The following is a 23,647-nucleotide window of genomic DNA, read 5'->3' as shown; positions in this document are numbered from 1 at the left end:
AACTATCTTGTCCGCGTTTCTTATACGGGGCATTTAAACCATGAATAGAATCTTATTGTACTAAAAGCTTTGTGACCCTCAACCACAAGGTTAATGTCCCTACCCGCAAGAGCCAGTCCACGTTGTAGCAGCATTTGTGTAACCACTTGTCTGCAATTTACTGGTATGTTACCAGCTTTTTCGCCTTCAGCCGTGTGAATATGTTGAATTCAGAGAGAGTACCTCTATGGGGTGATCCTTTGAAAGGTTCAAGGTTGAACAGCCTACGGCCAATACGTAGGATTTACTTACTCAGCTGAGGAGGATTTTTCCTTAACACCACGGACATTAGGAGGTGAGTAGGGGTTTTTAGGCATACAAAAGAAAACTACTCAGATGATCCATTAAATAAGAGCACAAGCTAGAATGTTGGTGGCGCTATGTTGTATGGCTTATACTTTCCCAAGTAAAGCTGTGCATTTGTTGAGCAACATAACCATCAGAACTGTGTTAGACTGACTCCACGCACACCTTCCTGATATGTAGGCCTTTGTCCTGCTAGGTCACAGTGCAACATCTGTACCCCTAACCTGACAAGGAAATAAATGGATGTGCAGACTTCGAACATGACAGCCGTGACTCCCCAAGGAAATCGTGGTAAAAGATCTAGAACCCTTTCGCTTATTTGCTTATACATAATCAAAGAAATACACAGGAAAATGTTTCAATATTTATTAAAGCATTGTGATTCTTAATTAAAAAAATGTGTGCTTCAAAAGAGAAGGAAACAGAATAATGTGATTAGCATTACGAGAATGGTGAAAAAAAAAAAAACAGTTCAACCATTTTACCTATTACAGAGAATATATGCTTGCATACAAGTACTGTAATAAATGGTACTCCTATCTAGCTCTTCCTAACCTAGCATGTCTAGGGTGAGTGAATCTGCCAAATCCCTGTAGGATGATTTAACTTCCCGCTGCCTGTGGGTAGTGTCATTAGGATACCCATCCTGGTGGAGAGCTGAGCAGCATACCTCGCAAGAGGTAAACAGTAATCAGCTGGACTGGTATTCTGGCATGTGGGTGACCTCTCAGTGCCAGCAAAATGATCCTATGTTTAAACAGAAGATCGATGTTGTATATATAATATCATCATCCATATTACCATGTTGATGCCCCAGTCAGGCCGCTATTGTTTATTCTATTGAAATAGCTCTATCAGTGAATGACCAAAAACAAAGAATAACATTTGCCTAATGATCTTATCCTTTGTACAGAATGTTCAAGGTATTCATTTGATAGTGTGCCTGCGAAGTGGAAATGTGAGCAAAGCTGACTCGAAGAATATTATCCTGTATTTACATGCAAATTAGTGTATGTCAAATGTCATCCTGTTTAAGGAAAAGAAGTGACTTAAAAACGTGAGCATGTAAAATGGCGGATCTATCTGGGCCTAATGTAACCAGGTGACATTGTTATATTCCAGAGTTAAGCCCATGTAGCGAAGCAGCTTATTTCTTCAATTGCCCTACATACCATTTCGGCTGTGAACTTTTACACACATTTGCATGCAAGAAAATGTTGTATTAGTTTCTCTGAAACTACTTTGTTTACACATCCAGCTTCCTACAACATTATCTTTGATGCCTTGAACATCATGTACTAGGCCTCTCTACGCCCTAGGTACAAAAGTCGTCCTATCATCATCCACAAGGAGACAATGCTATTTACATATCCATAACATCACTAATCTAATGTGCACATCCCATGGCTGCTTTTTATTATAAATAATAGGCATCCCAATAGATTAGTATAGGAGGCACGTCCGCTGACACCGAGGGTCCGTGCATGCTGAGAAATCACCATGCAGTGATCTGACATCCCGTGAGGGGTGTCCAGTTCGTGACCAGGACGGAGTCCTTAATTCTCTCTTATCAGGTAATGAGGTTGGATCATCCATTGGGGGGATTCTTGGCTCTACACCTACATATACTCTAGGTACACTTAGGGTACGGTTCGCATAGTAGTAGTATGCTCGATTACTTCCTTGTTTTATATGCCTGCATATATACATTGTTTTAGCACCATTGTAGAATTATATCTGCTATTCATATTTTTGGTGCTTATAATTACTTTTATCTGCTTCTGTCTATTCTCTGTATACTTCTCAGAGAATAAGTGAGCACAAGTGACTCAGAGAAAGGTTCGGTATTGTTTCTACGATTCCTGGGGGATGAGGATTGTCATGTTCAGTGGTTGCCAGAAACCATTCGCTCCCTGGCAGGCTATGGGGGCTTACAGTGGCACCGTGACCTAGCCGGTCTATAGGCCAACATGTCCTGCGTGGGTGTCCAGAACCAGTCTTGACACCAATCCCCTAGTTTATGTTGTTCAAACAATGCGCAGATCCTATGGATTAGTAGGGACTACACGATATGGTGCTGCCAATGTTGTTTAGGCTCTTAAATTTAATGGTCAAATCTGAGCAGTTCAGTCAGGTTTTCTTGGAGAGCCCTAATCATATTTTTAACCAGATACGTCCAAAGTGGGAAGGGAAACAAATATGCAGCAGAGAAGTATGTCTACCCTATGTATTGGCTGTAAGTTAATCAAGGTTGCAGCATTAAAGTTTACCATACTGTGGAAACCGTATCTCCATAACAATTTGGCTAAATACTACTGCTCTAACAATGACGGAACAGGATGAAAACAATGGAAAAAAGATAGATGGACTAAATATTTCAGAAAGTTGCAGACAGGCAGTAACCATGAATTGTTACAACATGGCCTCCCAGCAACGGGTGAAGATGTTACCTTTGTGGTTGAGGGAAACAAAGTATTCAGAACAGAGGTATTCTATTCTTGGGTGAAATTCCCGCTTGCAGATGCACACACAGTTATTTCATGAACACTTTGAAGATGAACCACCCGATGAGTATTTCCCATATGTTGACTTAGAAGTTCCATTATCTTATCAAGAGCACATTCATTGGTTTAAAAGCGCCCTACCCCATACAACAGAAAACATGAGACTTGGTCCACTCAGCAGAGACAGAGCAACTTGGCCTGCCTTAGCATCATACACGCCGCATCCAGACGTTGCTGCCCTAACATCAGCAGGAATGCGCAAACTACACAGAGATTTAGTAAAAATCTACAGAAATCTAACACAATATGCAATGAGAACATGGACTGTCCATCCTGTGGGGATTGCTCTGGCTACACAACCATTCATGGCTACTGCAGGTTTTAGCCCACAAACACTGAATCGAATTATGGGAAAAGTTCCCACCAGCCAGGAGCAAATCCTGTTCTGGATGGCACAAAAAGCAGCACAGCTTGAAGCAGTTTTTCCTCATACGGGCCCACCGTAGAAACACAGAATACTAACGATTTTCTAGCTGATGGGGATGACTCCCCAGTTAGGGATTGTGCCACTTTGGGTACAGTCTTCGCTTTTGTGTATACCAGCACGCATGGTACCCCTTCAATAGCAGTCATACCTGATGAACTTAAACAGATTCAGAATGAGTACGGGCAGAGCCGGCCTTAGATCAGGGAATGAAACAATTTTGCTTAGGTATCTGCTATTATGTTGAGTAACATAAAACGGGAGGCAGCCGCGATGGCCAGGTATGCTGAAACCTGGGGACCATGAGTAACTTTGTTTCCGAGACCTTAAAGCTTTCACCAGACTGTAGTAGCCTTCAAAGTTATTCAAACCAGTCTGGCTAATGGTCTGGTAGGTGAGAAGAAGGGTTGTAAAAAGCACCCCCTCATAAATGAGGAGCCAGTGTAGATCCTGTACATGACTCTGAACAGAAAGGTGGCTCAATAGTTTTAGGACTAAGCAAGCCACAGCATTCTGTGTGGCATATTTGGGGAGCCCTAAGTGATTTGAGTTGCATTAATCCAACCTAGGAGTGATCATGCTGGATGATGAATTTCCAACAGCCTGCAGGTAGAAAATTCAGAACTTTTCCAAGGGCTTTCAAAAGAATAAAGCAGGATGAATAAACTGTGTTACCTGATCTTAAATGACAGGCCTTGATCAAAGAGAATACCAAGTTTTCTTACTTTGATTAAAGGGAAAGGATCTTGATCTACATCCAAAGGTCATCTTCAATGGGACCGAATGGTGTCAGGAGCACCAAAAACCAGAGTCTGTTTTAGAATAACTGAATTGCAGAGAACTCATGTGCATCCATTCGGCAAATGACGATAAGCAGTTATTAGAGCACCTTGGGGTGGAAGCAGTTTACTCAAATATGAATTGTGTATCACCAGCATAGGACATAATCAAGCACCCAAAGATTTGTATAATTTGGATCAACAGTGTTAAGTACACATTAAACAGGTTATAGCTAAGTGAAGAGCCAGGAGGGGGTCTCTGTAAGACCCTGAGATGACTATTTGAGAGTGATCTGCTAGAAAAGAATATATCCACTACAACGCCAAGCTACGATTCCCATAACTGGCAAGCCGCCCCGATAAAATGGAGTGTGACATGGGTCAAATGCCACAGTGAGGTCTAGTAAGTAGCACAATCTCCATTAACTAACAAGGAACAAAGTTGTTCCAGGACTCTTATAAGAGCAATCTCTATACTGTACTGTTGCCGGGAACCCGGCTCTGAGTCTTCCAAGAGAGAGAGTGTGCTTCAGTAAAGCTTGACAACCTACTATTTACTGCAATTTCCAACAATTTAGTGGCCATCAGCAAGAGAGAAATAGGTCTAAAATTCACCAAAATGCCAGGATCTGTAGTCAGCTACTTCAGCAGAGCCATCACTTCTGCAGATTTTCAGTAGGAGGGAATCGTCCCAGTTTTTAAGGAATCATTGATAAGCCTAAATAAATGGAATCAAATAATAGCTCAGCCTAAACTAAAAATGTTTGAGGCGTAGTGTTAGAAATGGGATCTCAGGTTGGCTAAGGCTTGCGCCAAAGCCAGGCAGAGACCACCACTCTAGTCAGGTCAAGGGAGTAACACACCAAAGATAACCCCTGCTCACCCCTTTGGTAGCTTGGCACGAGCAGTCAGGCTTATCCCTGAGGCAATGTGTAAAGCATGTGTGCTACAAACACAGCAACAACATACTAGGCACACCACAAAAGGAACTCCACACAAGGTTATATCAAAAATAGCCTTTGAACACATTAGAATAGTAATCACTCAATATACACTGTGCCAACTAACACTGGGCAATATTTACAGGGGATTATATACACATGACAGGGCCACTTGGACCACCGTCAGAATCATCACTTGGTAAAGATAATGCATGTAGGCATATAATAAACGAAGAACACAACCAGTAATTATTGGCAAACACTACACTCAGCATTATCTTGTAACATAAATCATATTATGCACAGTATCAGATTTAGGTGTGAAATATATTCTGCACCAAACTCATAAGCCTAAACACCTTAGACCATAACCTCCTAAGTATAACTCACATTAGGAAGTAATCTCACTAGCATAAACCACAGTATGCAAAAAACCTCATAATCATAAAAACCACATTAAGAGGCATAAATCAGGGTGTGTAAATCATAGTATATAAATTACATTTCCTAGCACCACATAATCACCTTAGGTCCTGGTGCCCTATTAACCTATTAGTCCCCCTGGCCAACTAGCCATCTCAAAAGGGGCTCAAATGCCCTATGTCCAAGAGTCAGGGCGCGCTGCCAATGCAGCAGAAGTCAAACGTAGCAGCTGGCACTAAGTGCTGCGCAGTTGTGAAAGTATGGGGCAAAGGAGTGTATCTCACTCCTAACTCCAAAATTATGTCCCCAAAGAAAGAATGGCCTAAACCTTGCAGCTGACCGCGCTGGTGCAGCACAGCTGTAAATAAGGTAAAGGGAACTGGCACCCTTGTGTTTGGGGGAGCCCAACTGGGACTCCCCAATGGATGTGCAAAAATGTTGCAGCTGCCCGCTGCTGGACGGGGCAGCTGTGGGCACTAGCAAGCACCAACAATGTGCTTCGACAGGGCCGTGCTCTGGGATTCAGAAAATAATGGGCCCCACATGGCAGCTGCCCACTACGGCGGAGCAGCTGAATTAAAAAGAGCAATGGCAAAACATTGCAGCTGCCCACTATCCTACGGGGTACTGTGACACCCAGGCGGGCACAGGCACTGACAATGTGCCCCAACACACACCCCCACACCCAACTTTCACTTGAGCCCCACTCACCGGGCTCTCCTCTGGGAGGACTCTGCTCTCCTCCAGTCTCTTGGCGGCGGCAGCTGGGGAACTGCACACGGGCTCTCCTCATCACATGGGAGCCCCGCCAACAAGCCTTTGTGCCAGCCTCTCCTCACTTCCCCCGGGCTCCCTCCTGGGACCCGGGACTTCGCAATGGGAGCCTGCGAGGCACCCGGACTTCCTCTTCCGTTTCGAGGCCCCCGCCCCCGTCAGGAGCACGGTGCCTCACTACCGGGCCGTGGAGGTGATCTCCTTTTGAAGCGGGGTGGGCACCCGCTAAGAAAATAAATCGAAAATGCGGTAATACCGCGGGGTGGGCTCCCGCTGGAAATAATACAATAAATCAAATGCAGCCATGATGCGGGGTGGGCACCCGCTATGAAATCAGTCGAAGTGGGGGAATCCCTATGTCGGGATTCCCTCAAAAATGATCGCAGCTCCGCGCTGCTGGCTGAAAAGATTCGCTCGGTGAAATAAGGGAAGTGCTCTGCAATAAAAATAAAGCGCTTCTCAGCAGATTACAGATATAGCGCTTTTAAGAAATAAACCGAAAGCGCTCACAAGGATAAAAGTACAGCACTCCCAAAGCGCTATAATCAAAGTCCAGGAAAACTAAAGCTCTATTCTAGAATCTTCAGACTGAAGGCAACGTTCCAGGGGTCAATGCAGGGCCCAGGGAGGCAGCCCTCATGGCCATTCCTCCTGGGCCCCAGCAGCAGCACACCCCCAGCAAGGTCAGGAACAGCAACAAGGTACTGAACTGAACATTTTCATGGGGTCACAGGCCCTATGTTTATATCACATTCCCTTTGTGTCACACCACAGGGCTTGGGGATACCAGTAAGAACTGGTTTAGGGGGGATTTGGAGCACTTTGTTTTTCCCAGCTCCTCTCCCCTTTGTCAGGTGGGGGCTCAGTGATCAGACACACCACAGGGGGCAGAACCAGCATTGTGCAGGCTGGGCACAGTCCTATTCAGAGTCAGAGGATTTCTCGTCCCTCTACTCTTAGCCCAGATGTCCTATTCAGCTCAGCGCTGACTCAACCTGCCCCTCCTGGTGCCACCCACACCCCTCAGCTCCTGCCACTCACAAGCCTGACATGCAATTCACATCAGGTAGGTAGAGACATAGCACACAGAAATGCCAACTTCTAAAAGTGGCATTTCTAAAATAACCGCAATAACTCTGCGCACACCATTGCGCAGCATTTATTCACACAATTTCATACATATTTGTTTTATTTCTTTTATTTATTAGATTTGTATTGCGCATGGCTGCCCCAGCGACGGGGCGCCCCAGAGCAGACCACAAACTCCCAAACGAGAACCCGATGCAGAACGCATTAGGCCAGAAAGAGCCAGCCCTTAATGGCCTTCCGGAACGCAAAATGATTTTGAATTGCTCTGATGGACCCAGGGAGCGAGTTCCAAAGTTGCGCGGATAGGCAGCGGAAGGAACGGCCACCTGCTCTGGCTTTCCAAACATGTGGGGTGCATACCAGCGCTAAGGTGGCAGATCTTAAAGGATGACGTGGCGCATAGAGCTGTAACAGCCCCCTCAGTCCAGCCGGTGCCTGAGGTGACAAGATCTTGTGCACCAAACAAAGCATCTTAAATTGGATACGCTTTTCTATCGTACCAGACTTGACCACACTGCTCCTCTCATAACAGGAATTATCACTAACACACACTTATCAGGGAATCCCCAATGCATTCCTATGGGAGGGCAGGCCAACCTTACAAATGTAACACAAAGCGGGCAACCACTTTACACTGAACCACAGTGCTAAAGTGCGCAGAGGCCAAAAACCACCAATATCATGTCAGAGAAAAGGCAAAAAGTTTAGGGATGAACCTACCAAAAAGAGCCAAGTCAAACAGGTAGGGATTCAGGGGAGAATCTGATGACCATCCTGCCAAAGCAACGTTGATATCAACTTCAGTGAACCAGGGAGACTTATTTTGTAGTTTAGAATCTATTATACACTGTTACAGTGGCCTCCAGTAATTTTGATTCTAGGAAAGCCTCATAGCCTATTTGTAGGTATTTGTAAAATTGCACAGAATAGAAGTGTTATTGATATTGCTATGCTGGGAGAGTATCACAGGAGCCTAATCACCATAAAGCAATCTCAGGGGTTTGTTATTCTTGTGATGCAAAGCTCAATACAAAACCTTGCTCTGGACAGTCATTTATTGAGTATGGTCAAGTAGGTGGCCGAGTGTTACCGTAGGATACACACGCCACTGTCATACAGTGATAAATAGAATTTCCACATGGACATTCATAGGAAATACTCCACCCATATAAAGGAACTCCCATCTTCAGTAAGGCTCTAAAATGTGCCTACTTGGATCATGTAAAGGTAGTTTTTGGGAGCATTATGGAAACTAGGAAGTAATATCATGGTAAAAAGATCTGATTTTCCCACAACGTAGAGTAGGGACCAGTAAGTGATGTTTGAGAGCATCAAGGAAGCGAATCTTGTTTTGTGACCAGCAAGGTGTCCTCCACCCCAGACATGTAGATATGTGGTATTGGAATTCAGTTAATTGCACCAACTTTACATCACAATTCGGCCTCTCGTCCTCCCCCATCATGACAGGGTATTTGACAGACTCAAGGTCAATTGACCTGTAATGTCACATAACCTTTCATACGTTAGTATCCACTGAACATAGTTTACAACAGAACATTTGGATTAGAAATCAAAACAATATAAAGACAAAGCCACATCTGACAGACCAATAGCCGCACCATTGAGCCCTCTTTATTCTGACGAGGTCATGAAGTAAATTACTTTACTGCCACACCACCTTGATGGATAGCCAATTATAAAGATAAATACATCTATGAAATGGTTCACAGTGACCTAAATACTGAAAGATGCAAGAAGGGCACTGGTGAATAAAAAACAAGCTTTGACCTCGGTGTGAAAATAGCACAAAAGCATCACTTAGATTTAAGTTACACATCTTAATTCTCAAATGGATGCATCAGTCAGTTACTTTGGGAAACTAAGTGCAACCATTAGACACTCATTACATTGTATTTGTAACATAATGAGTGAATGTCAGATAATTTTTATGTCACAAAATCTATAAAATTACGTATAAAACATCAGAATACGCGACAGCAAACAAAGTCGCCAATTGACCACAAAACTTTGCAGCATTCTTGCACGACCGGGTATTTTTTTAATGCTGTAATGGCCTCCATGGTTAAGCACTCAAGAAAATACCAAGGTCATTCTTGGCCCTTCGTGCAACATTATGCTGCCATCCAAAAAGTCTGACCGTCACGTAACCCCTATAAAACATTAAAAATCCTCTATTGCTTACTGCCCCATCAGAAGCCCATCATTTCTGGCCTTGGAGACCAAACAACAAATTTTGCCAACAACAACAAACTAGGAGAGCTCTACCTACTACTTCCCATTGACAGAGGAACACGCTTGAGTGCTGGATAATGGAAGAAACACTGTTCTGCAAAACTGTTACACCGCTCCCACATCCAACTGAGTGAGAAAGCATAGAAAACAAGACTTCCCTACTCAACGTATTTTAGAGTTGGAGGGTTCACCCTCCAAAAACTCTTGGAAATTTGAGGCCAACAGCACATTACACAGCAAGATTTTCATATGCATTGTTTTTCATTTACTTCTGAAGTGGGACTTAACAACATTCTGGTATTTCGAGACAGCAACAGTGCCAAGGAGAAAAATTACTCTTTAGCAGCAAATCGTTGATGTGCCATGGAGAAAATAGTCTAATCCAAAACACTCATTGCACAGCAGGGAAATATATTTGTGCCAGAGAAGAGGCAGCAGCTATACCATTTGCCCACTGACAAAAATGTCAGTCAAAAATCCTCTGCCAATGGAAATAAAGTTAATTTTAAATACCAAAACATAATGACCCTCACTTTTCCTGAGCCATTTAACAGGGAGTCTTGCGAACATTTTTTATTCCAGTGGAATATTGTAACTACAAATGTCAGTCCCGATATTCAGGTGGATGAAGAGGGAATTCTCCCCCCAAAAGGAAAATATCAAAATTGGACCAAATGTTGCATTTTATAATACATTTTTCCAAAAATCCATAGGCACTTCTGAGGAGGAATATGTTTCAACATTTCTAGGTATGACATGGTACTCAGAAGCTTTACCTTTCCCTGCAACTTCAAACCCTGTAAGTGACTTTTACAGATTGTGATGGTTTAGTAGAAGGATGAAGCAGACAAAGGCCCAAGGAATACTAGACCCTTTATTCTGCTGGATTGACAGCATTCAGCCTATGACGGGTTTGAATAAGGGAAATTAGTTTTCAGTATTTTGACTCTGGTCGCGCTTTTATTTTCTCTGTTTCGTTACCTTTCTGCATTCTCAAATTGCTAGATTTCTCATACAAGCATCTTTTATTACAATGAATAATAATTTCAACATTATAATTTCCTGACTCCTAAGGGTCCATGCTTAGATAATAGTTCACATGCTTCAAAAGAAACCAAACCAACCTCTTGAGCTCAATCAAATTATGCTAGTGTCAAATATTTCAGTTCACTCTTTTATCTGTTTTCTAAGTTCATGCCTGCTTTAATTTTACATTTCCCTTGTTTTCTAATTGTTCTGCTGACTCTACGGTGGTGCTTCTCCAGTTTTCCAGATTTTAAGAATGTTCTCTTTAACATGGAGAGCGTATTCTAGCATGGGGTTTGCTATATCTTTCTGATTCTACCAACTCTCCCTGACCGTGTCAAACAAGCTTGGAGTTCCCTGGAGAGCACTAGAAATCAAGTGAAACTTTGCTCAGGACATCTCAAGAAAAATAAATTCAAATGAATCATTTTATGTCAGTTCCTGCAATTATCCCGAATTATCTTCATAAAGATATTGTTAATGTGCTGCTATATTTTTCAACAAGCCCGTCTGTCTGTCAGTTCACTGTACAATAATTCCACTGCCTTGGACACCAGCCCCAATGAACACATCACACAAGTCTTCGTGGCATTCCTGTAGCTCCATTGACAGTTATTCCTACTCAGGTGGCTTCAGGACATCCCTGTACTTCCTTTAAAGACGTTTCCTCTCACTTGTTAAATATGTGACCTGTAAATCCTCTCAGAATCATCCCCTCCGGAAGTCTGCCTTGATATTTGAAACTTCAGGTAACACAAAATATTGCAATTATCCACTTGGTGAGTGTTCCGAGAACCTTTAACTCATTCCTACATGACAGTACCCTAGCTCAAAGCACAAATCTATCATATGTAGATGGGATCAGGATTAAAAATCCTATTCTAGTCTAATATAAGCCACGACATATAATGCCACTTTTCTAGACCATCAGTCAGATAAATTTCAAGGCCAATTTGTGTTACTATCACCAATGCTAGTCGGGCACAGGATTTGGGTGCTTTGATGTGTCGCAAACCTTACCTTCAGGTTTTCAAATATAAAGAGTTTCTCTTCCATAGGCCCTCATTCAGAGCAAAGGATCAGTCTGTGTGCAGTGTTAGCCAGCCATGTTTTGCCTGTTCTTTGTCCAAAACCAAGGGGCATATTAGCAAGAACCTCGTTAAAATTATCGCTGTTTTAGCGGCAGGAAACTGCTGCTAAAATGGCGATAATGGGCTTGCTAATATGCGTTATAGAATTCCAATAGAAGCCCAGGTTAGATGTCCTGCACATCTAACCTGGGCTTCTATTGGAATTCTATAACCCATATTAGCAAGCCCATTATCGCTGTTTTAGCGGCAGTTTCCTGCCGCTAAAACAGCGATAATTTTAACAAGGTTCTTGCTAATATGCCCTCAAGTTCCTCTGAGGAATCCTCATTCCACTTGCTGGATTTCCATCAGGTCTCTGTAGATGCCGTTTGCTTACATGGAGTATCTTTTTCATAAGCTTCAGCCTGCCAGGAAGCAGGGTAACTGTAGGAAGCTGGCTCTTTATAGAGTGGACCAGAACGAGGTACACTGCATAAAGATTCCAGGCAACCCTTATTGGTTTACAGAGCAAAAATGATAACACTAAATGCTCTCTTTTGTGATAGTATAGGTGAGTAGTTTAGCCTTATCAGAGGGTAGTGCTAAGCATTTTTTATACTCACTAAGGCAATAAATGAGACACACACACAAGAATAAATCAATGACCAATTTAGAAAATGTTCATATTTTTATATAAATTGTGATACCAAGAACTTCACCTCGTTTGTGAATTGTAGGTCTGGGTCCCAACTAGTTCCCATACTTCCTCACATTTTGAAGTCCACTTCGGACATTTTTGCTCCTTTATACTTGGAGCTATTTGCTATTTCCCTTCAATCAGGTGTATTACCTGATGACTGGAAAAGGGCTAATGTGATCCCTTTATTAAAAAAAACTAATGCTGATCCTGAAGTTTTAGTTAATTTTAGGCCACATGCACTACTTCCGGTAGCTTCAAAAGTGCTGGAGAAGTTGGTAAATTGGCAACTCACCACCATTCTTACAGAGAACAACCTGCTTCACTCCTCTCAATAAGGGTTTAGGGCCCATCACAGCACCGAGACCACATTACTCGAGGTCTCAGAGTCCATTTTAATATCGTGCTGCAAAGGTTAGAACATCAGGTTCAGAGCTGAGTTGGCTGGGCTCCTTCCTGGAAAGATGTGAGCAGGTGGTACGGATGAAGCTTTATGCCTCAGGAGTAGAAATGTTGAACTGGTGCAGAAAGGTGCAGAAAGGCTGGCTGGGCTGTGTGCATCCTAGGGCCATGCGGTTGTCAGTCTCGCCGGTTGAGGGTGCAAAAATCAAGACTGCTTGGCCACTCTGGAAGTGGGTCTCTGCAGTACTGAAATCTCTTGACGCCTGCTCTGTGTGTTGGGAGACTGGATTGGACTCTCACAGGCTTTGATTTCTTGCAAAGGGCCCAGCACCCTGGGTATTTGTCCTGTGTATCTCCGGTTGGTCCTGGTGTCCTCTCACTTGGTGGGGGACAGATCCCCTCTTCAGGAGCACACAGTCCTCTTCCTGGGGAGCTGCTGCATCAGGCTGGCTGGGGAGCAGCAACTCAGTGGATGTACGTCTGTACAACGTGATCATTTTGATTGCGGTACTTTACAACGCGGTTTTCACACCGCAAGTTGTTACAACGACTTGCGTTGGAGGGCACTGGATTGAGGATTAATTTAATTTTCTATTCCAACTCCAGCCCATGTAACATTAGGGAAGGTGTTGGAATAGAAAATCAAACTATTCCTTAAGCAAGAGCGCCATCCAGCACAAGTTGTAGTAATGACTTGTGTTGTAATGGCTGTGTCGTAAAGGTCGGGCCGTGTAAACACCGCGTTGTAAAGGATGTTTCCCCAACTCAGTAGACCGTACTTTGCGTTGTTGGGGCCTGTGGACTGTAGGGGAGTAGCTCCTGTACTTCAAGGGAGATTACTGGCTATTTGCAAAGGGCTGGCACTTCGGGGTCCTTGGGAAGCTGGTCAACTGCAGGGCAAGTTGCTGGTCACAATTGTTGAGAATGGTGCAGGCAGGCAGGTTTTGGTGCCAAAAAACGCACAGCAAGTCTCAGCTCCCACTTTTCTAATGGCTCTTTTTTGTCCTCTCTCTTGATCCATCAATTCTAAGTTCCTGGTGTCAATACTCAATTTAGGGGGGCTAATGGGAGTGACAGGTAGTAACCAATGAGATACTTACCTTTAGGGTGTCTACACACTCTATAAGACCACTTCCTGTGGGAAGTGGGCATAACTCAGAGAGCTTAATTCACCAAAACTAAGATGGTGGAATTCTAAAAGTTGTGTACACTTCAAGTAGCCCACCTTAGGGGTGGGACTAGCCTGAAAGGGGAATATACCTCCTGACTAGCTAATCTTCCCACCTGTCCAGGAGCCAAATGGGTCCGAGGCAGGGGGTGGACTTCCCCAGTCTGGGGAAGCCTTGGGTCCACATATCAAAGGGGGCATAGGCTTTTGAAGGCTCCTGCCTTGAAATGCTGATAACATCCGGCTGGAGCAGGCATTGTTTCTGCCCTAAGACAGCACAGGTTCTCACCTGCAGGGGGTCAGAAACCTGTCTTTGGGGGCAGGCTGGTTTACACCAGTCAGCTTGCACACTAGTAGTCGGTACGTTTTCAGGGGGCATCTCTACGGTGCCTACTGGGTACCTGAACCAATACATCCATCAAAGGAATCAGTTTTTGTTAATCAACACGAAATTTTGATACTAATCATCTCTAGTTTCAGTGAAGCCATCATGTAACTGGAAAACTGGCAAACACCAGCGTCCAGCACATGTTCTCAGAGTGGCTTCCTTGTTCACTTAAAATACCCCAGAATCAACTTATACATCAAAGGGGCATATCCGATCATGCAGATATGTCCACACATGTTGTTAGAACTGGTTTCTGTGGTTGGTTAGGGCATGCTCCTAAGTCAGGCGGAAACTATCACTCTAGTCAGGGCAAGTAAGTTACACACCAAAGATAACCTGTGCTCTCCATCTGGTAACTTGGCATAGAGCAGGTAGGCTAATCATCAAAGGCAATATGTAAAGCATTTGCGCAACACACTCACACAGAAACACATTGAATGCACCACAAAAGGGACTCCACTCAGGATTATATCAAAATATATTTCATATTGTATATGTATCTTAGACCAAAAGTGACATAACTCATAAGTAGTGTGCATATAATGCAAATGCTGAAATAGTGTTATCCTAGAAATGCAAGTGGAAGAATTTAACAACATACTATCAGGGAATTAAATGTTTTAGTACACCACATACATCACTGTGACCATAAACATATGAAGCATGATAACTGAGCATATTATACAAGTTTTGTGACCCTACTCATTATCCTGGTACTACCAGAATCTAAACCGAGATGCTTCACAAAACATTAGTATATGACGCAACATTAAAGCATATGATTCCCAGAAGGAAAAAACAGACATAGGCCAACCTGCACTCCTATTAGTAGAGATATGGTAACCACTTTTTACTGTCGGAAACATATATATTAGTAGGGGGTGCACAAACCTCTGTGCCTATATTAGATTTTTCATGTGATACTCCCACCCGTAGAGCACAGCAGCAACTCCACCTCTACCATCGGGAATACAACACTTTGTCACAATCGCGCTGAAATTAACAGGAATACTATCTCAAAGGCCCACATCAGCCCTGCAACAGCGCACTCCTGAGAAAAGAAATGCAGAAAGTCAACCAACACAATGTGCGTTTTTAGAATCCTGAAAGCACACGTCGTGGTTTAGATTTCCTGCATTAATTTTCCTAATAGTGCGCGGCTGTGGGGCTAATGTGGAATATTGAGATAGTATTCATGGTAACTGCAATTAACATGAATACTATCTCAAAGGCCCACATAGCTCCGCAGCTGCGCACTATTAGAACAATGAATGCAGCAAGTGAATGCCAGCCCTCCCTAACCCCACAGGCGGTAAGGGAGACACTTACCTGCTACTCCCTCCTGTCACCATTGTCTCTTTCGGCCTTCCCGCAACCATGAAATGACCGTATTTTGCACAAATCGAGTTTTAAAAGCAGCGGAGCGAACTGTCTTCCAGGGATGCAGTGTGCGCACTAAATCCAGGGCACTGCGCGCTCCGGGTGACAATGGTGCGCGCGCGCACCTTATTGGGAACAGTGCTCTGTGCTAGAGAATACGGTCACTAGGCAAAAGTCTTAGTTCCCCGCTCACACTGCGCTTCCCATTAGGATTCAGTAACTAATGTGGGCACTTGAAAGGGTACCCCTCCCCAGATATCACAGGTAGATGATAATGTAGGTCCCTTGCAGGAGATCTTTGATGTCCCTGAGATCTCCGGGAGAACAGGGGGCCCACCGACGGGCCCTTGGAGAGCACACTTCAGGGTGCCACACTTCAGAAGGTCTTCAGCCCTGGCCAGCCAGTATTCAGAAGGGGCATTTGGTCCCCTACAAGGGCAATAATCCTCCGATTGTACAACAGAGTCCTCTGACAGCGTGCACCATGCAGTCTGGATTATACAGTCCCATGTCCCCACAAGCGTATTCCACCTCTTGCTTAAGGATGATACCAGTAGTTACACTGTTGGGTGTCTTTGAAGTTAGCAGTGGTTTAAGGGGTTTCCCTCTAAACCACAGATGTCACCCTTAAATTGTAAGCCTGTCCGCCATGGGGCAGTGTAATGCAGACCGTAATCTTTAGTGGGGCCATGATCTGGCCCTTAGAGGCTAAGTGTTAAAACCTCTCTCTCCAAACTATCACATCAGGCCCTCAAATGGCAGAGGTCTGTCATTCTAGTATGCCCATGGTTTATGACTGTTGCTGGGGAATGCACAGATGTGCTCCCCCAACCTCGGTGGTCCATCGGAGCCCAGCACTATGACACACAAGACTCTTAAAGCATAGAACTATCCATAACTAAAAGTGACATTTCAAAGCACGTCATGACAAAATCCCCTGTTCCACTGGAAAGGGTTTGGGATTGTGAATCCGTTGATAGGAAACTTCATAAGGCTGCCGCACTGCAACTCACTATTGCAGCCGGACGTAATGTCAATCACTTACCCATGTTAACCTATGGGAAGAGCAAGCCTCATAGGTAGTGAAAACACACACAGGTATTTCTCACTACCTGGGGGCACGTGCGCTAGTGCGCATACAGACCTGTGATAGCAGGTTGGACACAGAGTCCCCAGCTCCAGGCTTGCTTGAATCCAGTGGCAAAGTGTGCAAGGGACTCACGTCTGAGCATACCCTGCCAGACTGCCATGTCTGAACTGGGGTGGCAGAGTGGGCTAAAGAACGGTGATGGATCAAACCCAGATCTTTTGACTGGGTGTGAGTGTTTGATTGGTTCAGATGCTCCATCCATCACCACCCCCTTTTGTACTGCTTTGGCCGCCATAGGTGTGGCAGGGTATGCTCAGACGTGAATCCCTTGCTCACTTTGCCACTGGATTCAAGCAAGCCGGGCTGAAGACGGCTGGAATGCCAGAAACCGGTCCTCGGAAGCTTGTTTCCGGTCTAGGGAAGGCATGGCTTGGCAGTTCGGGTTGGACTGTTCCCATGAGGCACAGGGTCAGACTGATTTGCATATAGCCATGTCTGAACTGGGGTGGCAGAGTGGGCTAAAGAACGGTGATGGATCAAACCCAGATCTTTTGACTGGGTGTGAGTGTTTGATTGTTTCAGATGCTCCGTCCATCACCACCCCCTTTTGTACCATGTTAAAAAGGGGCACTTTCCCATAGTAAACCTTTTATGAGTACCTTAAACCACTATCTCAATCTATTTATTTCAAACGCCTACTCCTCTTCTGAGATCCTTCTTTCTAGTCCTTTGAAGTGTCTGCCCACCCATTGCACAGTTGAATTGTGCATGGTGGGCTGGTCATTCATTTGTTGTGTTGTGACATTGACTCTCCCTGATACCTCGGTAAATCATTTTATGGTGGTTGTTGGGCGGCTATGTCCTGCTCCTTTTGTTGCTGATAGTTTGGTTGCTCCACTGATTTGCATATGTAATAGTCTCTCACAATGTTTCAGTTCATTTAGCTTCCCTGTTGTTCTTGTTGGGGTTGTGTGATGCTGGTACTCCTTGGCACTCATCGTATGATTATTGGTAAGTAATTGGGAGTGGAGGTGCAGTCATTGGTTCATTGGTACATTTAGCAAAAAGTCTTATGACATTTAGGGATTGATAAAAGCATGGGTATGCAACTCATGGCACATACAGGTTTGTCTAGGTTCTTATGAAATTTTTTACTAAGTGGGTAAAGTAGTTAAAATTAATGGACTTGTAGAATCCCGTGTTTGGCATTCATTGAAGAAAGAGATTCTTTAGCAGACAGAAGCTCCGTAAGGATGGAGACAGAGATCTAATGGAGCAACCTGCAGAGTCTACAAAGCCCGAGGCAGCTACCAAGCTGGAATAGAGGACTTCATCATTAGCTGAGCATTGTAAAAAGTGTGGAAAATGCATGAAGCCTTAAGAGACAAATGTAGATAAATCAGACCCAGTGTCTAGAAAAGCTTGAATTGCCACCCACTCAACTTGCATAGTAGAAATGGTAATTACCAGGAGAAAACTATCCCTCAGAAATTGAAGGACCTTCAATATGTCACTAATATAAGGATGTATGCCCCTTGAAGCATGGTTTGGTTGCCATCTGAGCCCAGGGCTCCCTCTATGACTTCAAGCAGGAAGGTTGACCATTCCGGTGGCATGAAAGACCAACCTTGCGAGTACACCTTACATGCTGGAGTCCAACTACCTCAAACCCCAAACACCTAGGGGAAGAAGCTGAAGTGTTTGCACTGGGAGATGAGAGAGGACAAGTGGATATGGCAGAACTGGCAGCAACTAAGTAGGACTGAATGCAATTTCCAACAGAAACAGATACAAGTTGTATGAAATTAAACAGGTGACACAAACTCTTTTCTGTTGCACCGTCAACAGCATCCAAGATATAAGCATAATCTGTGGGAACAGAGAGACGAGATCCCAACAACCAAGGAACAGCAAGAGAATCGAAACTCAAGACCTGAGGGCAAGTGGATTGGAAAACAGATAGGAAGTTGATTATCCACTGCAGTGGTAAAAAGATCTGCCTGGTATAGAGTTCAAGAAACATTCACTGACAGAGACAGAACTGGACGAAGGAAGGGAACTAGGGAATGAGGTATTCAGCAATCCCAGTTTCCATGTCCTGGAGATACACTGCAGGAAGGAATAGTATGTTTGGGTGTTCCCCCCAAAAAATGTCTTATGCCTTCAGATCTAATGACCAGGATCTAATCCACCTCTAATAGTGATATAGGCCTCGTACAGTTGATTATCCACCCTCACAGGGAGGTGATAATCCACCAACTACAATGAAAAATAATCGAAGAACCCTTGGAAAAGCACTCACAATCACCAGTTGCAGGACTATATCACTTAAGATGGAGACAAACACCCTCATGCCTACAAGCCACCTAATGTGGTTTCCGTACTCGAACAATGACTGGTGTCTGTGATCAAGACCAAGACAACAAGAAGAACCAGGGACACTCCGAAGGAGATTGTCCTTCTGAAGCAGCAACCAACTGAATGTTGAAGAACTGGGAAGTGGGAGACCATTGCGAAAGAATGACAGTCCCTAGGGATTTGAGAGACTCGGACCCCTGGAGCCACAAAATTGTTGCTGCCATCTATTCCGTAAGACTCAACCAATCACTTAAGGAGGTGTAATCCCCTTGCAGTAGAGAGGCTAGAAATGAGAGGAGCAGGACCTTGCCATCCCTGGATGAGATCACCATTTCCAAGTCTGTGCAAACTATGAAAGCTGAATGAGGGCCATCAAACACCACACCCAAGCTTGGGCACCTGCCACCATGCTGCCGAAATCGAAGCCATGGATGGCATAAAATGAGTCATAGGGGCATATTACGATGGTCGGAGCCATTGGTCGGAGCCTTTCTGGGGCGCATCTCAGTTTAATTTCCAACCTTTGCATTACATTGCTGGTGGTCAGAAACTAAACTGGCCAGTCATTACGGCAGGCTTCATATGGGCTCAAGGAGCCCGTCGGTCAGTCGGAGGCCGGCCTGTAATCCCAAAGGGCAACCTTTCCACCCTTGGGACCTCAATACTCTGTCTCCAGCAGGTTTTCTATGCCGGGCTTTCCGACATGGAAAGCCTGTCGGAGAGCGAGCATGGGGGCCCTTAACAGGGCCCCCTTTCCTTGGTGTCCTCTGGTTGGTGGCCGAGGGGGCACCTATTGTGCCCCACTGTTAATCTCTGCAACCCTTAGAAGGCACCTTGAGGTGCCTGCCACGGGGTACAGGGATTAACACCACCTCCCATTAACCTGTGGGAGCATGTCCTATGGCCGGTTTATGGCTGTAACACGTACTCCCGTAGGGAAATGTATGAATGCGACCAAACAGTGTTCGGTCGCATCCTAATGAGGCAGTCTGGGCCGCCGACCAGAGGTTGGTCGATCCCATTTCCGAGATGGTGCCGTGTGGACGCAACACAAGTCCTCTTGACATCGAAAAGGGCCCCATTGTTTCCTCATCACAAAATTAGAAAGCAAATAAGGACAAGAAAAAAACCTTTACATTATCACTGGGAGCATAGTGATCCACGTCTCTAAAGGAACCAGGCCAAACGCTAAATGCTAATGCTGGGGGAAAGGTTATAGGCAAGGGCTTTGTGTTTTATTTTGTGATATAAGAAACCAACATATATATTATCTTAGCTGTATATGTACGTTTTAATCACATTACATAAAGTGATGATGTTCATCCCTTGCGTTCACAATTCAGTGCTAGTCTTAAGGTCCCTTTCCTTTTCCTGATTCCAATAAAAGGGTTCAGTTGCCTATTATCTTTTATATCGCAATCCAGGTATTATTATGCTCAGCCTCAATTGTACTCATTAAAACTACCTCAGAGCTATGAAAGGCTGAGTAGGCCTGCTGACATTTGACCCTGCCATTATGACACAGAGCCCTGGAGTCCATGCATTAGTTCACTGAGCTACCAGACGCACGTACGGCTTCCCTATCGGGCATTTAGGCAGTGCTTGATGGGCTGGTCTGTCAGGTCAGTGTGTGGGCAGTTTTTTAGGCTGTTTGTGGGCCTCTTATTGTTTGGTTGGCCGGTTTTTACCGTTGATTTCCCTGTTAATGCTACAATCGTCTGCAGCACACACAATTGCATGCAATCTCCACTACCCTGCAAAACACCTACACAGCTTTTCTGTACACGTTAAAAACTGCCCCGATTTGAAAATGTGGGCAACATCTTTAGCGATTTGATTCACTAATGGGAGCTGGGGGGGCTATTTTGGTGCCTGGGCCTGTTCCAGTGCGACCAGACCATGGATTAATTTGTCAGGAGGGAGGCATGCCTGCAATGTTATGTAGCTGTAAGCATAATGTGTTGCCCCTGTCATGCATTCATTGCCAATTCTTCAGTATTCTGATGAGTTCTCTTCTCGTTTTTCGCACACAGACTCCCTCAAACACGATCCGACTGCAGCTGGCTTGGAACGAGCTCCTCCCGGACTAGAAGTTGGGGTTGATCTAATGTCGGTCACCAAGGAGTATGCAGACAACAAGATTGCTGTGAACAGTCTAAGCCTTTCCTTCTTCAAAGGCCAAATCACCGCTCTCTTGGGTCCCAATGGCGCCGGCAAGACTACGATTATGTACGTTATGTCCTTCAAGGGGAAAGGGAAGGGGTTAAGCCACAGTGGCCGGTGCGCGTGCACAGCGGCGCACCTGCTCCAGCGAGATAGGCACTCAGCGCGAGCACCTCAGGCGAACTACTGGCTCACGTGTGCTAAATGCTAATAGGAAACCATTACGGGGCTGCGTCTCATCTTGCAATTTGAAAAATGTTTATTTTTCAAGTAATGACTGCTACTTTTATGGGGAAATTAATTTTGTGGACAGCGAGACGAGCCACTAAAGAACTAATCTATTTTTCTCTGCTGATTCATATATAAACACAATCATGCATGATGTTCGTAAATGTAATTAATATAACATGAGGAGCATACAAATCACGAGCAGGATGTTCAGTCACAATAGGTAGACTCACCCTGCCTCCCAAGACAGCCAAAGCAACAAGGAAATTAGGAATAAGAACGTGTGGAATGAAAACTGTCTTTCAGCAAAGGGTCAAAATGTATTTATTAAATGTATTAAATTAACACTTAGCAGTAATTTTACCCAATTTGGCAGACCTTTTGCCACCAGAAATCAAAGGCTGGGAATGCCTAATTCTTGTTTTTAAAGCTTTTTGCTACCTATCTGTGCAAGTCATTTTTTAGTTTCAAAACTTGTTTACCTTGGTAACTTATAGGACTAACTTGTTCCTGCTAATGGAGTGTTTTAATATTTTCCTTCAGTTGTAACTGTGTTCTCATTAAATTTATTGCCAGTCCTCATCGCAATTACAATCACATAACAATAAATATAAAGGTACGCCATGACTCACAACTTACCAGAATTAATATTGTAAAATATTTAAACGACCCCCTCGCAGCAGCTTCTCCTTAACAGAAGTTAAAGAAAATGGCTTTCGCCGTAATAATTACCATTATCTTCCAAGAAAACATAACAAATCTCATTTTGGGAGAACAGTTAGTGATAAACAATCCTCACACCCGCATGCAATCTTTCCTCTAACTTTTTAATGGACCTTCCTCTAAACCCCATTTATTCTGATGCTGAGTTACTGCGATAGGCTGATTCCCTTCATTAAACTTTACCAAAGTATCTGTGTTATAGACTTCGGAGAGTGACATGTTTGATTTATGCCTCGGGCTGTGCTCATCTGTTTGATCTGAGCCACTATGGGAGTGAGAAAACCTTCAGGCTATAACAACACATCAATAACATGTTTCTCCAGTACTTTATGCTACACCAAACCTTCGCCCAAAGCAATAGAACAAAAAGAATAACTTTCATTTCTTTACTGTTGAACCCGAACTTCAGCATTACTGGAAATATTCAATCATTTCCTAGGAAAATGTTTTCTGGTCGCAGAAGTCTAGTGACTTGGGCACACCCCCAGGTAAGATCTCAATAAACAGTAAATTGAATAGCTTTAAACTGATATGCTTAAATGGCACTTTATTACCATATATGTTTTAATCGCTCTTTCATTATTAAACCGTCAAAATGATCATGCAATTTCAAAATAACTGAGCATCCTAGTACTAGGTCCAGCGAGCATTTGGAAACCCCTGCATGTCAATCTAGCTTTTCAAAACAATTGCCCACCACGCACATTCTTTATCCACTTCATTATGATCAGTAAGATTGTTTTATTTTTCAAAGATCATCTTCCTTCCGTGGCATTCACTACTGTTATGTTATGTTATGTTAGAGAAATTTGTAAAGCGCAGCGGTTACCCTAGGGTGTCCTGGCGCTAGCTACTGTGCTCCAAGTGATACATAATTTGCAACCAGTTTATAAATCAAACAGCCACGTTTTTAGGGCCTTCCAAAAAGCCAATAGATCAGTAGCATTCCTCAGATGAAAAGGGCGGTTATTCCAAGCCTTTGCTGCACAAGCAGCAAAACTTCTGCCTCCCCACCTAGCTTTTTTTGTAGGTGGTACTATCAATAGTTTTGCTCCAAGGGAGCAAAATGATCTTTTGGGCACGTACCACTGAAATTGCTGTTTCAAGTGATCAGGACCTGTACCTTGTAGGGCCCTAAAGACCAAACAAAGGGATTTGAATTGCACCTGTTTCTTAACGGGTAACCAGTGAAGTCTTTTGATTTCCCTTGAGATGTTTGCAAATTTCGATGTACCAGTAAGCAGTCTAGCGGCTGCATTCTGCAACAGTTGCAGTTTATGAGGAAAATGCTCCTGAATATTCAGGTATAAACTATTGCAATAGTCCAACCTTGACATAGTTAGTGCTGTAACCACCGTACGC

The 23,647-nt window shown here is 44.0% G+C and overlaps 1 protein-coding gene across 1 annotated transcript in view; it reads left to right on the top strand.

Moving 5' to 3' along the window:
• Positions 1-23,647, top strand: part of ABCA13 (ATP binding cassette subfamily A member 13) — a 2,590,787-nt gene that overhangs the window by 954,303 nt on the left and 1,612,837 nt on the right. Inside the window, exon 26 of the mRNA XM_086964984.1 lies at positions 21,205-21,400. Coding sequence (XP_086821110.1) covers positions 21,205-21,400 — 196 coding nt within the window. The remainder of the gene's footprint in view (positions 1-21,204; positions 21,401-23,647) is intronic.

The sequence above is a fragment of the Lissotriton vulgaris genome, chromosome 4_1 (genome assembly GCF_964263255.1).
Source record: "Lissotriton vulgaris chromosome 4_1, aLisVul1.2, whole genome shotgun sequence".
Taxonomy (NCBI): domain Eukaryota; kingdom Metazoa; phylum Chordata; class Amphibia; order Caudata; family Salamandridae; genus Lissotriton; species Lissotriton vulgaris.
This window is presented reverse-complemented; position numbering and strand designations above follow the sequence as displayed.